Source organism: Triticum dicoccoides, chromosome 4A (genome assembly GCF_002162155.2).
Source record: "Triticum dicoccoides isolate Atlit2015 ecotype Zavitan chromosome 4A, WEW_v2.0, whole genome shotgun sequence".
NCBI classification, from domain to species: domain Eukaryota; kingdom Viridiplantae; phylum Streptophyta; class Magnoliopsida; order Poales; family Poaceae; genus Triticum; species Triticum dicoccoides.
Genome location: NC_041386.1, coordinates 289,240,579 through 289,258,764, shown reverse-complemented (window position 1 = coordinate 289,258,764; position 18,186 = coordinate 289,240,579). Strand labels below are relative to the sequence as shown.

Genomic DNA, 18,186 nt, shown 5'->3' with positions numbered 1-18,186 from the left:
TTGGCCAGGCCGGAATGCATCCCTCCTCGTCTTGAAAGATTTGCAGCCCAGTAAGTCAGAGAAAACAAGTAGGCCTAGCTTGGGTATTCTTCAAAAAGAAATAGTGGCCTACCTATTTTCCCAAAGAAAAAACTGTTGGGCTGGTCATGTTGTTAGACTAGCCACAGAGACCGCAGAACCCAGTTTATAGCCTGCTCCTCCGAACAAATCCTCAAAAAAATGTGCAATTCTGTCATTAATTGACTACACATCGAAAATGATGTGGGTCCCAGATATCAACAGGTTGGATTAGAGTAAAAAACGAGGGGTGCATCTGAGTAGTAAAAGAGGCACTTTGCTTTGTGTTTGGGAGAGGACCTGGTGGGTCCATACTGTCATACTCACATCTACAGTCCTCTCACGATTCACTATGTTCACAGGGCCGGACGGCGGTGCCGCGGCGAGCGCACCAAGGCGGAGGATAAAGTGTTGTTGCCAATGTGTTGGGCTGGGTTGGACATTCTTATTGAAAAATAAAAATGGACCAGAACTATTTACGATGTTGACTACGATTTGCATGGGTCTGCTGGTTGCAGGAAGAAAATGGTGGGGGAAAGAAGATTGGTCGCTATCTTTGCCTAAGAATTATATCGACTGAATGTAATGACACTATCATAGGAAATAATATCCTCTTGTTAAATCGTGAATTTAAAGAACTGGTGCATGAGCATTTAGCTTTCTTTATTTATTTACTTATTTATGTTTAGGGGACCATGAGCATGTAACTGGGCCAGATTGATGAGAGAGCCTCCCTTCCAGTTAATTATGGGCTCCTCTATTGGGCCTTCATCAGTGGGATGCATGTTATCGACAAGTGGAAAATGTGTTCCGTGTGAAAAATAGTATGCGCTACGTACAATACGGGGCACTAAAGGATCAGACCATGCAACGACTTCCAAAACATTGTGTTTGTAATTCTAACAACACATTTATTCAACCAACAGACGAAGTATACTACTGATTCTACATTGAAAACAGCAGCAGTAGCAACCTGGGCTAGGGTGCAACAGAAGTAGTAAGCAGGCCAAAAGAGTAAAGACACAACGCTCTCTTCCAAACCAAACATCAGCCATCATTACAAAAGGGTTACCAAAAAGAACAAGTGTATAACTAAATAAAGATACTGCTACACCAAGTGTAAGCATCTAACTAACTGGCTCAGTTAGACATTACGATGTATTAAGCTGTGGAGATTAGCTGACGGCTTGAACCAAATGGGTGCCTGACGGAGGAAACTTTAGCCAGTAGGTCGATGTCTGATACTTGTGACTCTCTCTCCTACTTTGGGCTGCAGAGTGTGGCAGCACATATCAGGGTATGGTGCATCCAAAGACGCATGGTACGCTGTGTACACATAGTTTTGCTTAATGAACAAAACCGCACTTCCATCATGATCCTTGTCGTTGGTTCTCTCGTGGTTAATCGGATAATTTATTCCGAGAAACAAAGAGCGTGTACCAAGGCTACTTACCAGCCTCTAGTCAAAAATTCCTAAAGGCACAGAGAAGCTGGGATCCTGCTCAAAGACCTTGCAGCGATTGTGATTGTATTCCGCAAAACAACACGTCCAGTACGTGTGAACGATCATCAATCATTCGTCATCGTCTGATCGAGCCAGGAGCCACCTGCAACTGCCACACTTTTCTTTGAAAGGTTCTGGGATTAGGAAGGGTAGGGACACCAGGCGGCCTACAAAATCATATCAAGTTGGAGTCAAATAAAAAATGGCTCTTAATGTAGTCAATCTTAAGAACAACATGTTATGAGTAGGAATATTTTTTCAGTAAATGTGGACAGTAATATAAGTAAACCATCATGATATCATAGGAAATTAACATACTTCTGTAACAGCCGTTTGTAGTGATGACTGGAGTAGGCCAGCAATACGTCCAGCCATAGAAGGAGTCGACAACATAAGTGAAGCCCTTGGGTTCAATGGCATCAGAGAACCATGAAGGATTTATGATCCTGTGATGGACGTGCAGATTTATCCACTTACCGCAGTGACATGTCAGATAGGTGAGACCGCGGTTGAAGAACGCAATTATCCTGAAGTCTTTATAATTTGCAGATCTTGTGGGCACTTGGCAGATCACAACCTTGAGCAAATCAAACTTGGTATCATGGTGGCTACTGTAAGATTCTGATGTAGACCTCCACGAGCATCCTCAGTATCCTGGGTTGCGGTGCCAAAGCAATGCAGTGTTAATCGAAGGAAGGGGATCGATCGCCGGGTGTAGACCTCCACGAGCATCCAGCTGCCTCCACCGTCGACGAGCACCATCCAAGACGTGTTCATTCCGACCCAGTACATACCGTTAATGTAGTTGAGGGTGACGGGGATCGGATCACAGTCAAGAGGGTTGATGCTCACCACCCTATGATCGTTATGCTGCTTGACACGCCGTTTCTGACGATCAGGCGACATCAGCAAGCAAGGAGATGGCTTAAAAAGCTCCGGCCCGAGGGCTTTGAGCAAACGGTATAGCCCGACGAGCACGCGGCGAGCGGCATGGTACTGAGATTGTTCACACGCGAAATAATGAGCTTGATTACCTCTGTGGGGAGCGAATTCCAGCCACTCTTTCAGCAGATGCTGCTCGGTTCTACCATTGTTAGTGCTTGGGTTTCGGAAGAGGGGGGGAGGCACCTTAGCGGGGATGGAAGATTGGACGATTATGTGCGGACAAGGATGGCGAAGCGAATATGTGCTGGACAGGTGATGATGACTACAACACGTCGCTTGACTTATGAGACACATACCAGCAGCGTAGGGTCCTATCGATGCTAGACAACTTGCTTGAGTGATCACAGTACTGGTACTCCCTACAGTACCTACTACTATTCCCTAACTTGCTTGACTAGAGTAGTAGTGGAGTAGGACTCTGCTCTACTACTAGCACCTGAGGATTAGTATATTCTAATCTAAAATAGTTACAAACTTCAATGCCCGAGCGTGGAACGACGACGAACCGCCATCGGTGCTAACTCCAATCCCCAGCAAACGTTCGTTGGCAAACATGGCAGTTGCAAACGCCCGCGACGCAGTTACAGTACGTGTGTAACGGTGGCCGTTTTGTCAAATACAATGGCTTAAAAATAGGCCACCATCAGATGGAAATCTGACGGTTACGTGGGATTCGCCATGATTGACCTCGTGGCAAACAATCGCCAGATATCAATACTAAAAAAAGGTTAAAACACCTGGGGCTATAACTTGCACCAACTGACCACTAAGAATGATACTAACATAGTTGTAAAATGGTCAAAGACCGTGTCACCATGGTGTTTGGAATTATATGCAAAAAAACAAGCAAGATGCACGTGCATTGCATGGAACATCAAGATGCATTTTTTTACAAAACACCTGTTGTGATTGACCCATGCAGGAGTAATCATATGTGTAAAAACTAATGATATCTCGAGAATTTTATCGAAAACATGGTATCTCGACCATTTAATCAAAAAATGATATCTCGAGAAAGATGATAGATAAGGTGAGGATGAGTGGGGCATGGTGGTGACTGGTGGTCGGACTAGGTGGAGGCATGTGGATGGACGGCGCCGACAGCGGCCACCACGCCATATTGTTCTAGAGACTTACTTTTTTTAATTGCTCGGCAATGAGGTTGTGGGAGATAAGGATGAAGGAGGCAAGGCCTTATCTGTAAATGTGGAGAGAGGTGCGGGTATCTTTTGTAAAATTTTCATTGTTTGCTTTCTATCCGTTTGATATAGATCAGACGGTCTATACTATAAGATGCTAGGTACACCATCATCACCAACTCGGTTTTTTCTCTACTCCTACTCGTATATTACTTATACTTATATATACTCCTATAGAAGACTCAGTTGGTGATGATGGTGTGTCTGTTATCTGCCATTAGATCTGCATCTAACGGCTGTGATGTAAGTTGTGACCTTTTGCAACAATTCCCACTTCTCTGCTCCAGTTTACACAAAACCCCTTAGTATCTTGAAACTAACCACATTCCTCCCTTACCTCATCAAAACAGCCCAAAGAATATATTTGGAGTGAAACATAAGATATTTTTAGTGATATGTATATCAAAACTAAAGTGTCTTTTTTCAAACTTGTGAATTTGTATTATTCTACTTTGGATCCATTGCAACAGACGGGCTCATTGCTATAAAGGTTTGTCTCTTGCATCGTCCGCAACGAACACCTGGTGTACTGGTCCTGGCCGGATGCTTGCAGCGCGTTTTCCTGAGTTCGAATTCTGTCCTAAACTGTACTTTTTATATTTTTAATATATACTTCTTTCGCTACTGTACTGGGAGTGGAACCCACAGAGTACTTAGAATACAAGATTAAGGATGGATTCGTTTCTTTCTAACTTTTTGTACGAATCTGTAGCCAGCCTACAAGTAATGTACACTGTACTGATAGTGGAACCCACAGAGTACTTAGAATACAAGATTAAGGATGCAATTAACTTTTTATAGAGGGAGAATCATACACACAATTAACTCAAATGGATTGGACGTGACTCTTTTATTCTCCAAGGTCAACCGACAAATTTCTCCCGTGGGCCGGAGTAGGTTTCTCGGTTTGCATGCGGGTTTAACAAAGGGGTTTGATGGAGGCGAGGAGGCGTGTTCAGCCGGGCGTGCAGCGGGTGGCATAGTACTATTCGATTTGACAACTACTAGTATATTATAAAATAGAAATAAGAGTAGTAGAGATAGAGATAAGAGTAGAGATAGAGACTAGGGAGGAGCACCGTCGACTGCTTCATGTGCTACTCCTGCGCTCCATTCGGCGGTCGCAACGTCCCCTACAACCACTCCCTCCCGCGCTCCATTCGGTGGGCGCTGTTGAAATTTGCGGAGCGCACTCTCGAGACTGCTGGCAGCAACGACTTCATCGATGACGACTTCTTCCCCGACCTCGGCAACCTCTTCCTCAATGACATGGGCGACAACCTCAACACCAACGGTGCTACTCCCGTTGCACCATATGTGTTTCTGTCCTTCCTGTTCGAAATCGTGGTAGAATTCATGTTTCTAGTCCATGTCCTAGATTCAATCTGTTCATCTACTATGCTTGTCCACATGATTAGTTTAATCTCTGTTATAGCCGTCATGATTTATTTTGTGCTTATTCAGACTAAATCTCATAGTAACTTGCTCATATATTCAACTGGTGCAACATCCCCTACAGCCACTCCCATTTCATCGATGGCCTGGTCGATGCCTCCAAGGAGCCCTTCGTCTACTGCTATGAGTGCCCGATGCCGTTTTAGGGCTCGTCGGCGAACATCGTGCATCACCTCACCAAGGCATGCGGCGATCACTACTTCCCTTGGCGGAGAACATCAAGTACGAGGCGTGCTACCCGTTCACCGTGCCGGAGTCGCTGGAGGATCACCGCCGCCTCCTAGTCTCGGAGGAGGACGGTAGCGTCGTCCTCTTGATCGTGGGCACCGGCGAGGCCCGCACATGCCGCCGCCCCGTCTTTGTAGTGTGCTTCAGGTGCGACGCCGCTCACACTGACACTGACACGAGGCCGATGTACGGGTGCGTGCTCACTATTACTACCCCTTGTAGGTACATGGGCGGCGACACTGGCTACATCAAGCTGACTAGGACTGTGCCGAGCTGGGACCTTCCCGCCGATGTGGACATGGAAGACGCATGGTATGATTTGGCCCCCAACATGATGCACGGGGACTCCAAGGAGGTTCACCTGGACATATGCATTACCAACTTAAATGTTGATTATTAGTCTTCGCTCAATGTAATCCGCTGTCTAAACATGTGGAAACTTCCATGCATGATCTTGCTCTATTGGAGTATCACGCATGAATAAAAGTGTATCCATTTATGGTTTAGTCTAGAATCTTCCATGTATGAAATTTTTACTATAGGACTGTTGCATTTAGATAACTATGAAATGCATTTAGATTCTCATTTTATTGGGATTATGTGAGTTTGAGCATATTGTGAAGTACTATAGACCTCCTATACATCTTGGAATTCAACAATGATTGTAACTATTGAATTGTATAGACCATTACATTCAAAGTCAGTAGCCTAATATATTTATTTCACTATTACAACAAATGATTAATTCACTACAAACTAAGAAAACAAATGTGTACTCCGTCCATTTTTATTTAAGTCCGCGTATTAGCATTGGTCAAAGTCAAGTTTTGTAACCTCTCAGAAAGTTTATAACAAAAAATATTAACATATACAATAAAAAATAAATACCTTTAGATTCATTATTGAATGTACTTTCACATCATACATATTTGTTATGGTAAATGTTTATATTTTTCTATTTACTTGGTCAAACTTTAGAAAGTTTGACTTCGGTCAAACCTAATATGCGGAGTTAATAAAATCGGAGGGAGTACTAGTAGTTACTAATAATACTCGCCCAATCACCCAACACGCCACACGGGGAGTTCATTGTCACAAAATTTTGAGGTCAAAAGGAAATTCTCCCGCGACCCTAATTCGAGCAGTGCGAAGTTACCATCATAACCTTTGGAACAGGTCTACGGATTACGCTTGGTAGGGGCCTATTTTCATAACTTCAGGTTCACCCTACCTAGCCAACCCCACCCCGGCACCTAGAGTAGTACACCTGAGTACTCCCCATTTTCTATCCTCACACCAAAATAGACTTCTCCACGGCACTGCAGACTTCATGCTCCTCCCCTTCTCCATTGGCACACTCGTCCACCGGAGCATCTGCCTCATCGATGACCTCGTACGCCGCACTGGAGCTGGTCCACCGTCATCATCGTACACGAAGCCTCTTCCCTGGCACCGTCTTTCATGGTCTTGGATCTTCTTCCCAGAAGCCAGTGCCAAGCGCAGAAGCACCACCGTGATGGACAATGAACTGACTCCCGTTGCCAACCATGATGCACAGAGGCCGCCGCGACCATCGTTCTCCTCCTCGATTGGTAATGTGTGTATTGAATCACTTAGCAGTACATGTGCAGTTCCAATTTTGTTCTAACCTGACCTTCAAATTTCCTGGTTGCTATTGTTCCCATAAAAGTAATTTGTTATAGCCTCCATTGTCTAACAGAATATCAGCTTGTAATTGTGCGTCGCTCCTGTATCGCGTTGTGCTTGGGTAGGTTCTTCATCTACAACCAGTAGTGCGGCAAATGATGAAAAGTTTTTAGAACTAGCAAGATGCCCATGCGTTGCACGGAACATCAAGAGGCTTTTGTATGAGTAGTTTATCTTGTAGGAGAAAAGGATGAATGAGGGAAGGCCTTCTTTGCAAATCTGGAGAGGGGTGTCACTACTAGGAAAAACCTTATACACAGAATCTTACCAGTAGCGCGTGTTAAAATGAGGCGCTACAGCTACTTAGCAGTAGCGCGTGGTCAGAAAGGGCGCTACTGCTATCCACTTAGTAGTAGCGCGACAGGAATAAAACACGCTACTACTATAATTCCCACACTGTTGCCGACATGCTAGGTATAGTAGTAGCTCCCTTCGACAAACCGCGCTACTGCTATCAAATTAGTAGTAGCGCGCTTTTAGGGTAGGGCGCTACTGCTAAGTTTGAACTTGTCCACAGGACGGGCCCAGCTTAGCAGTAGCCAGTTTGTGAGGAGCGCGCTACTGCTACGGATTTTAGCAGCACTGCGTTTCCTTTTCCCACGCTACTGCTAAAGCTATTTTGACACAACCCCCACGCGGGCTTCCTACCTCTGCTTTCTCCCCCAATTCCCCACTCTCTCTTCTCCCCTCGTCGCCTCCACCATAGCCCCTACCCTCGTCGGAGCACCTGCCCTCGCTCTTCATCGGAGTCTGCCCTCGATGTCGTTGTTCGCCTGTGCTCCTCCCCCTCGACCTCGACCTTGCCGGAGCCCCTGCCCTCACTCTCCGCCGTTGTCTCCCTCGACCCCGCCTCGCCGCCGTGTCCCTCGACCCTGCCTCGCCGCCGTCTCCCCCGACCCCGCCTCGCCGCCTTCTTCCCCGACTCCTCCTCGCCGTGCCTCGATGCCGCCGTCTCCCTTGACCCCATCTCTCTCCGCCCTCTGTAAGAACTCTCCCCTCCCCTCTTCTCTCCTCTCTGCTCTTCTCTGCTCTCTCTCTCTCTCTCTCTCTCTCTGTTAGTATGAACCCTAGGCTATTTTTAGTGCTAGTTAGTTAATTACAATTAGTATGAACCCTAGTTTAAAAAACCTAGGACAGATTATTGGCTGTTTTTTAGTGGCACTTAGCATGAACCCTAGGTTTCAAACTATTGCTATTTTTTAATAAAAGCAATTGTTGATATTTATTATTTTTTAGTTAAAGCAATTGGTGCTATTTAAAAAACTTCTTGCATTTTTCTTCAAGTTCTATATTTTTCTTCCTGCTATATGCAAATTTGAAGTGGACATGTGATTTGGACATGTCACATTTGGAATTTGGACATGTTATATTCGCAAAATGATGATTATGTGCAGGGTAAATGATCCGAGCGGTTCTCGGGCGCCAGCCATAAATGGTTCAAAAGCAGACATGAAGTAGAAGCTAGTTACTTGAGGTTCACGCTAACGCGAGAGAGGACTCATAACTGCCGCCTCATGTACTACATAGTTCCGCTCTCACTCATAGTGATAGCTCTTCTTGTATATATCATTGTTTAGATGGATGACGATGTAGTTGCAAGTATTTAAGGCATCTCATAACTTGTATCGCTATTTTGAGAGAGACGTCATTTTGTGTTGGATGATGATTATGATGATGACATGATCGATTAGATGAGGCTATTTGTATGTGTATGATATGCTAGAGACTATTGTATAAAACACTATACAAAATTCAGCAGCACAAAATATGGAGCAGAATTTTTTTTTAGAAACTAATAACAGTAGCGTGGGGTATGGCTTTAGTAGTAGTGAGGTCTTAGCAGTAGCGCCTTTTATACTAGGGCTGATGAGGACATCAATACCATTGTTACACCCACAGCCCCTGCTGCTATACATATTAGACCAATTACTAGAGCTCACGCATGACAATTGAATTATTAGGTACTTTCGTTTCTTGGTAACGATTCTAATGCTCATGAGAATATGATGCTGCCTAAATTGGATACATTTGCTTTGCTTACAAATGAAGGGCCTAGCTTGGACAAGAAAGATGAACCTTGGAGCAAGTTCAAGCATGGAGATGATGGCATGCGCAAGGGGAACAAGAACGGAGTTACAAGTGATGATTCCAGGACTCTGAAGCCACCATAACGAGTGCATGAAGCATGGGACGAAATATACAAGATGTCACTTCATAAATTTCGTCCAGAGGCTATATTAGGTGCTGCACCACCTTATTATTGGGCCAGGCCCATGTATTTTCAAAGTACTTAAGTATAGGCTGTTTTTAGAGTCCGTATGTGTGGGCAAACCACAGATAGGGTTGGTTTCGGACCCCTCCACCAAGGGCAACGAAATCCCCCCTCTCTCCTCCATATATACAGCCCTTAGGGCATCGTTTAGACTTTGGGTTTTGTTAAGATTAAAAGTTCGCCATAGCTGCAACTTCGCGTACTTCGTTTGTGTCCAACGACCAGACCAAGACGTCACAGAACCCCACCTTGATCAATAAAGCTTTCATCTTATATTCGCAATATCCAGATTGCTATCTCAGTTTCGTGCTTGTTCTTTGTTTGCTCGCAGGAAACAGGCCCTCGTGGTCAGGTTGATCGTGCTCCGGCGTGGTCAATAACCCCTCGGAGTTGGTTTAGCGATTGCTAAGGCGCGACGTCCTCGCACGTTCGTAGTCGGGTCGTCAAAGTCGACTTCCTCTAAAACAATAGCCAGTATCTCATCGAAAGACGGCACACCTTTGTCTCTATCAAGTGGTATCAGATTTCCAGGTTGCTCGGTGAGATTTTACAGTTTTTTGTAGTTTAGATCGAGTCTATTCTTCGTACCTATAGTCCATGAAAAAGCCAAAAAAATATTAGGGTTAGTTCATCCTATCCAAACCAATCTGAGCCTTTGCATAATCTTTTCTGTATTTGCTTTGTTGAATTTGCGGTTGCATCATCGTGTCAAGTTGCTGGTCTTTAGGGTTAGTCCTTTAGAGTTTCGAGTTCTGTTCACAGGTTGTCACGTCGCCGCTGCCATATATCACCACCGCATCATCATCATCGCTGCTGCCATATACCACCACCACACCAACTTCATCATCGCTGCCATATTCACCACCACATATTAACCATCAATCCGAGTCCATATACGACACCACATATCCACCGCCATCATGCCAATCCGAGTCCACCTGCAACATATATCCGCCACCAGTCCGATTTCCACCAGATTCATCGCCGCCACCAGTCCGAGATTCCACTAGATTCATCTCCGCCACCAGTCCTAGTCCGAGTCCAGTAATTGTTGCATTGTTTTCGATTTCCGGATCACGCGATACTTCGAGTCGTGACAGTATAGGACTCCTGAGATTCTGAGCTACCCGTAGAAGAAAAATAGTTCCAAACTAAAAAAAAAGAAAAAAAACTAAGTCTGGGAAATTTTGGCTAGGCAGTTTTTAGACCATTGGTAGAGTTTTTCGAAAAAAATAATTGTTGCGGAGCAAAAAAAGAGAGGAAAAAAGTGCAAAAAAAAGTGAAAAAGAAAAAATTCAGAGCGTGCTCCTCCCTTGTTTACGTCCAGCGTCGTGATCTTGTTAGTGTTCTAGGCTCGGGTCTCTAGCACGGTCTAGCCTAGGACCAACACAGTACCGTCGTTGAGCGTTTATTCAACATTGCATCTCTGAATTGATTATTGTTGACCATTTTTGCTACCATATTATAAGCCTTCCCAGCTCCACATACATCTACGCCGTGCGTTTGACTCTCCGTGGTAATCGCTCTATCCAAGCTTTGAGAGTTTTGACTACGCCGGTTGCTGATCACCGCCTGCTGCTGGGTAAGAACTAGTAAGAATCTGAGATTTGCTTGACGGATTTGTGACATCCACCACCACCTCTTGTTAGTAGTCTGTAGGATCATATTCTTATGTGTTTCTATTGCTGCTAACCATGGCGGGATCACAAGCCGACGAGACTGACTGGGAGAACATGACGAATAAGGAGTTGCATGATAAATTTCAGCACATGATGAGTGGACAGGTGCAAGATGTGCTAAACAGAATTGACGAGGCCATGGAGAAGATAGATGGCATGGAGAAGACGTTCGAAACAAAGCTCGATAACAAGTTTAATGAATTGCTCGCGCGTCTTCCACCACCACCACCGGCTGCCCCTAACGCACCTCTCCAACAACAACAACAACAACAACAACAACAACAACAACAACAACAACAACAACAACAACAACGCCGCTTTCCAAATCAAGTGGGACGAGCACAACGCGTTCCCATTGACCCTGGGCAAACTTCTGGTCCCGTTGTTGATGCTTCTGCCGCTCCTGCTGCTACTGCAGAGGTGGAGGACCATTACGAGGATGAGGTTGACCAAAATCAGAACTACGTGCAACCACCACCACCACCACCACCAGGTCGTCCTCATGCATATCATTGCAACGGTAGGGCTGCACCACCACCTGAGGTACATGACCATCTTCCTAAACTAAAATTGAATATTTCACCATTTGAGGGTAGATATGTTCCTGATATATATCTTACTTGGGAGTTAGAAACTGAACAACGATTTACATGTTTACAATATCCTAAGGAGAGACGTGTTCCTGCTGCTGTTTGTGCTTTCACTACCTTTGCATGTGTTTGGTGGTCTGAACATTGTAGATTATATCCTATTCCAGCTACTTGGGCTACTTTGAAAACTGCTATGCGTACTCGTTGGGTTCCACCATATTATCAACGTGAATTACTTCAAAAATTGCAGCGTTTAAGACAAGGAAAAAATTCTGTAGAAGAATATTATCAGGAATTACAAATTGGCATGATTAGATGTGGTATTGTTGAGGAGAATGAAGCTATGCTTGCGCGTTTTATGGGTGGATTAAATAGAGAGATTCAGACCATTCTAGAGTATAAGGAGTATACTATTATCACTTGTTTATTCCATCTTGCTTGTAAAGCTGAACATGAAGTGCAGGATCGACAGGCATTGGCGCGAACTAACTTTTCTGCAGGTCGATCTTCATCATGAACACCACATGCATCCTCTACTTCCACCCCACCAGCACCTCCGTCAGGTGCCACCTCCAGCCGTGATACAAGAAAGTAGGCGCAACCACCACTATCTGCCAAGAGCACACCTGCTAGACCTGCGCAGAGCTCTTCTTCTTCCATGGCATCAACAGGTCACACAAGTGATACTATTGGTCGTCGTTGTAAGGGAAGAGGAAATTTTGCGAGAGAATGCCAATCTCAGCATGTGATGATTGCTACTGAGGATGGTGGGTATGAGTCCGCTAGTGACTATGATGAGGAGACTTTGGCTCTTATTACACGTGAAGAACACGGTGGAGATGATTCTGATCAAGAGATGCAATACATGGCGCCTGACGATGCTGACAGGTATGAATGTTTAGTTGCTCAACGTGTTTTGAGTGTGCAGGTCACACAAGCTAAGCAAAATCAAAGGCATAATTTGTTCCATACAAAGGGAGTTGTGAAGGAACGTTCTGTTCGCGTCATCATAGATGGAAGGAGCTACAACAACTTGGCTAGCATGGAGATGGTGGAGAAGCTATCTCTCACCACAAGACCACATCCACATCCTTACTACATTCAATGGTTCAACAACAGCGGCAAGGTTAAGGTAACACATACTGTTCATGTGCATTTTAGTATCGCTACATATGCTGATTGTGTTGATTGTGATGTGGTACCTATGCAAGCATGTTCCTTATTACTTGGTAGACCATGGCAATTTGATAAAAAATTTGTACATCATGGTAGAAACAATCAGTATACTCTTGTTCATAAGGATAAAAATATTACTTTGCTTCCTATGACTCCTGATTCTAGTTTGAAAGATGATATTAATAGAGCTAATAATGCAAAACAGGAGAACAATAAGAGTGAAAATCAGATTGTGGCAAAAGAATTTGAGCAACAAATGTAGCCTAATAATAAACCATCTAGTGTTGCTTCTGAAATTAAATTGAAAAGTGCATGTTTACTTGCCACAAAATCTGCTATTGATGATCTAAATTTTAGCAAATCTGTTTGCTATGCTTTTGTGTGCAAAGAGGCATTATTTTCATTCGAGGACGTGCCTTCCTCTTTGCCTCCTGCTGTCACTAACATTTTGCAGGAGTTCGCTGACGTCTTTCCACAAGACGTGCCACCGGGATTACCACCTATTCGAGGGATTGAGCATCAAACTGACTTAATTCCCAGTGCATCATTACCCAACCGTGCGCCATACCGTACCAATCCAGAGGAGATGAAGGAGATTATGCGTCAAGTACAGGAGCTACTTGACAAAGGTTATATACGTGAATCCCTTAGTCCTTGTGCTGTTCCTATCATTTTAGTGCCGAAAAGGATGGTACGTCGCATATGTGTGTTGATTGTAGAGGCATTAATAATATTACTATTCGTTATCGTCATCCTATTCCTAGGCTAGACGACATGCTTGATGAATTGAGTGGCTCTACAATATTCTCCAAAGTTGATTTGCATAGTGGATACCATCAAATTCATATGAAATTGGGAGATGAATGGAAAACTACATTTAAAACTAAGTTTGGTTTATATGAGTGGTTAGTCATGCCTTTTGGGTTAACTAATGCACCTAGTACTTTCATGAGACTAATGAACGACGTTTTACGTGCTTTCATTGGACGTTTTGTGGTAGTCTATTTTGATGATATACTGATTTATAGCAAATCTTCGGAGGAACATTTGGAACATTTACGTGCTGTTTTTATTGCTCTACGTGATGCACGTTTGTTTGGTAACCTTGGAAAGTGCACCTTTTACACCGACCGAGTATTTTTTTCTTGGCTATGTTGTTACTCCATAGGGAATTGAAGTCGACAAAGCCAAGATTGAAGCTATTGAGAGTTGGCCGCAGCCCAAAACGGTCACACAAGTGAGGAGTTTCCTTGGCCTCGCTGGTTTCTATAGGCGTTTTGTGAGAGATTTCAGCACCATTGCTACACCTCTCAACGAGCTTACAAAGAAGGATGTGCCTTTTGTTTGGGGTACCACACAGGAAGAAGCCTTCACGGTATTGAAAGATAAGTTGACACATGCTCCTTTACTCCAACTTCCTAATTTCAATAAGACTTTTGAGCTTGAATGTGATGCTAGTGGAATTGGATTAGGAGGTGTGTTATTACAAGAGGGCAAACCTGTTGCATGCTTTTCTGAAAAATTGAGTGGGCCTAGTCTGAACTATTCTACTTATCATAAAGAATTATATGCTCTTGTTCAGACCTTAGAAACATGGCAACATTATTTATGGCCCAAGGAATTTGTTATACATTCTGATCATGAATCTTTGAAACACATTAAAAGTCAAGAAAAACTGAACCGTAGACATGCTAAATGGGTTGAATTCATTGAGACTTTCCCTTATGTCATTAAACACAAGAAGGGTAAATAAAATGTTATTGTTGATGCATTGTCTCGTAGTTATACTATGCTTTCACAACATGACTTTAAAATATTTGGTTTGGAGACCATCAAAGATCAATATGTTCATGATGATGAATTTAAAGATGTATTGCAGAATTGTAAGGAAGGGAGAACTTGGAACAAGTTCGTTCTTAACAATGGATTTGTGTTTCGTGCTAACAAGCTATGCATTCCAGTTAGCTTCGTTCCTCTTTTGTTGTTGCAGGAGGTGCATGGAGGAGGATTAATGGGACACTTTGGCGTCAAGAAGACCGAGGATATACTTGCTACACATTTCTTTTGGCCAAAGATGAGACGGGATGTTGAGCGTTTTGTTGCTCGTTGCACTACACGTCAAAAAGCTAAGTCACGACTCAATCCTCATGGTTTATATATGCCTTTGCCTGTACCTAGTGTTCCTTGGGAGGATATATCTATGGACTTTGTTTTAGGTTTACCTCGAATAAAGAAGGGGAGGGATAGCATATTTGTTGTCGTGGATAGGTTCTCGAAAATGGCACACTTTATACCATGTCATAAAAGCGATGATGCTGTTAATGTTGCTGATTTGTTCTTTCATGAAATTATTCGCTTGCATGGTGTGCCAAATACTATTGTTTCAGATCGTGATACTAAATTTCTTAGCCACTTTTGGAGATGTTTATGGGCTAAGTTGGGGACTAAACTGCTTTTTAGTACTACTTGTCACCCCCAAACTGATGGACAAACTGAAGTAGTCAATAGAACATTGTCTACTATGCTTAGGCCTATTTTGAAGAATAACAAGAAAATGTGAGAAGAATGCTTGCCTCATATTGAATTTGCTTATAATCGTTCATTGCATTCTACTACTAAGATGTGCCCTTTTGAAATTGTGTATGGTTTCCTACCTCGTGCACCTATTGATTTGTTGCCTCTTCCATCTTCGGAGAAGGTTAATTTTGATGCTAAAGAACGTGCTGAATTGATTTTAAAAATGCATGAGTTAAGTAAGGAAAACATTGAGCGTACGAATGCTAAATATAAACTTGCTGGAGATAAGGGTAGAAAACATGTTGTGTTTGCACCTGGAGATCTTGTTTGGTTACATTTGCGTAAGGATAGATTTCCTAATTTGCGCAAATCAAAGCTAATGCCACGTGCTGATGGTCCTAATAAGGTGTTAGAGAAAATAAATGATAATGCATATAAACTTGAGCTGCCTGCAGATTTTGGGGTTAGTCCCACTTTTAACATTGCAGATTTGAAGCCTTATTTGGGTGAGGACGATGAACTTTCATCGAGGACAACTTCAATTCAAGAAGGGGAGGATGATGAGGACATCAATACCATTGTTACACCCACAGCCCCTGCTGCTATACATACTGGACCAATTACTAGAGCTCGCACACGCCAATTGAATTATCAGGTACTTTCGTTTCTTGGTAACGATTCTAATGTTCATGAGAATATGATGCTGCCTAAATTGGATATATTTGTTTTGCTTACAAATGAAGGGCCTAGCTTGGACAAGAATGATGAACCTTGGAGCAAGTTCAAGCATGCAGATGATGGCATGCACAAGGGGAACAAGAACGGAGTTACAAGTGATGATTCCGGGACTCTGAAGCCACCATAATGAGTGCATGAAGCATGGGACGAAATATACAAGATGCCACTTCATAAATTTCGTCCAGAGGCTATTTTAGGTGCTGCGTCACCTTATTATTGGGCCAGGCCCATGTATTTTCGAAGTACTTAAGTATAGGCTGTTTTTAGAGTCCGTATGCATGGGGAAACTAGAGTTAGGGTTGGTTTCGGACCCCTCCACCAAGTGCCACGAAATTCCCCCTCTCTCCTCCATATATACAGCCCTTAGGGCATCGTTTAGACTTTGGGTTTTCTTTAGATTAAAAGTTCGCCATAGCTGCAACTTCGCGTACTTCGTTTGTGTCCAACGACCAGACCAAGACGTCACAGAACCCCACCTTGATCAATAAAGCTTTCATCTTATATTCGCAATATCCAGATTGCAATCTCAGTTTCGTGCTTGTTCTTCGTTTGCTCGCAGGAAAGAGGCCCTCGTGGTCAGGTTGATCATGCTCCGGCGTGGTCAATAACCCCTCGGAGTTGGTTTAGCGATTGCTAAGGCGCGACGTCCTCGCATGTTCGTAGTCGGATCGTCAAAGTCGACTTCCTCTAAAACGATAGCCAGTATCTCATCGAAAGACAGGACACCTTTGCCTCTATCAAGGGTGCTATAGATATTAGTAGCAGCGCGTTTTTACAACGACCGCTGCTGCTATCCCTAGATAGCAGTAGCACAGGTCAGCACACGCTACTGCTAAGCGTTAGCTGTAGCGCCGTATCAGTAGCGCAGCTGCCCGCGCTACTGATAAGCATTTTACCCGCGCTACTGCTAGGCTTTTCCCTAGTAGTGTGTGGGTATCTTTCTTCAAAATTTCCATAGTTTCCTTCCTATCCGTCGGATGTAAATCGGACGGCCTATATTGCAGGATGGCAGGCACACCATCATCTCCAACTCTGTTTTTTAAAAGAAAGTAGGAAAAAAGAGTAGAGAGTAGAGAAGTAGAGACAAATATTAAATATAAAATAAATATAATAGTAGAGAAGAGAGTAGATATAAATATTAAATATAAAATAAAAATATAACAGTAGAGAAGAGAGTAGAGATAGAAGGGACGTCGGGAAAGGATCGCGCGCGCGGGAAAAAGTGGCCGGGCGCGCGCTAGTTTTGGCACGCGGCGTTCGGCACGCTTAATAAAATCCAATGCCCTCCCACCGCTCTTTGCCTTGCCACTGCTCTCTCCCCGCTATGTGACTCGCCACCGCTCTCTCCCCACTCTACACCTCGCCACCGTTCTCTTCCCGCTCTTTCTTGCCTTGCCGTCGCCGCGCCACCATGCCGACGCGTTGCCGGGAAACATGGGGATACCGCGGCGTACGCGCGCGCCCCTCCTGCGGCTTCTCTGCCGAGATCCGGTTCGGCAGGATGCGCCTCGGCCTCGGCAATTTCGACACCGCCAATGACGCCGCCCGTGCATACGACGCAGCGGCGTCGTGCCTCCGGTGGCCTCATAGAACATTGAACTTCCCCAACGTGCTGACGCAGGAGCGAGCGCCTCTACCACAGCTTATCACCGACGAGGATCGTCCCGACAACCGGAGGCAGGAGCACCGTCTCGACATCACCGAGATGGACGACGAAGCCATGGTGCTGGGGCGCCAACGCTTCCCGCGGGACATCATCAACGAGCGTGAGTTCTACACGCAAAGGAGGGCGGAGAGGGAGAAGAGGAAGGCGGAGCGAGCTTCCTATCGCGAGGACAAGCATACGCGAAAAGCGGATGCTCAATTCAACATGAGGCTAGGAGCAACGTCGCCCTGGGAATCCCACGACGATCGGTATCTTCACGCCTACATTGAGACGTCGGAGGAGTACATCACCGAGGAGGAGTCGGACGACGAGGAGTAGTTGAACTATCTATTTTTTTATCTATCTGTGCTGAGAACTATCTATGTCTCTACCCTCTAGTCTCTAGTATCTATCTCTACTTCTCGATCTCAGCACTATAAACGTTTTTTTAAAGTGACGTGCATTGCGCTTCCG

The 18,186-nt window shown here is 44.3% G+C and overlaps 1 protein-coding gene across 1 annotated transcript; it reads left to right on the top strand.

Annotated features, from left to right (window-relative positions):
• Positions 1–17,478: 17,478 nt before the first annotated feature.
• LOC119286021 (ethylene-responsive transcription factor 3-like) lies at positions 17,479–17,955 on the top strand (the record flags this gene model as incomplete). Its single annotated transcript, XM_037565365.1, has 1 exon — positions 17,479–17,955. A coding segment is annotated over exon 1 (477 nt), but the record flags the coding sequence as incomplete, so codon positions are not given.
• Between the last annotated feature and the right edge of the window lie 231 nt (positions 17,956–18,186).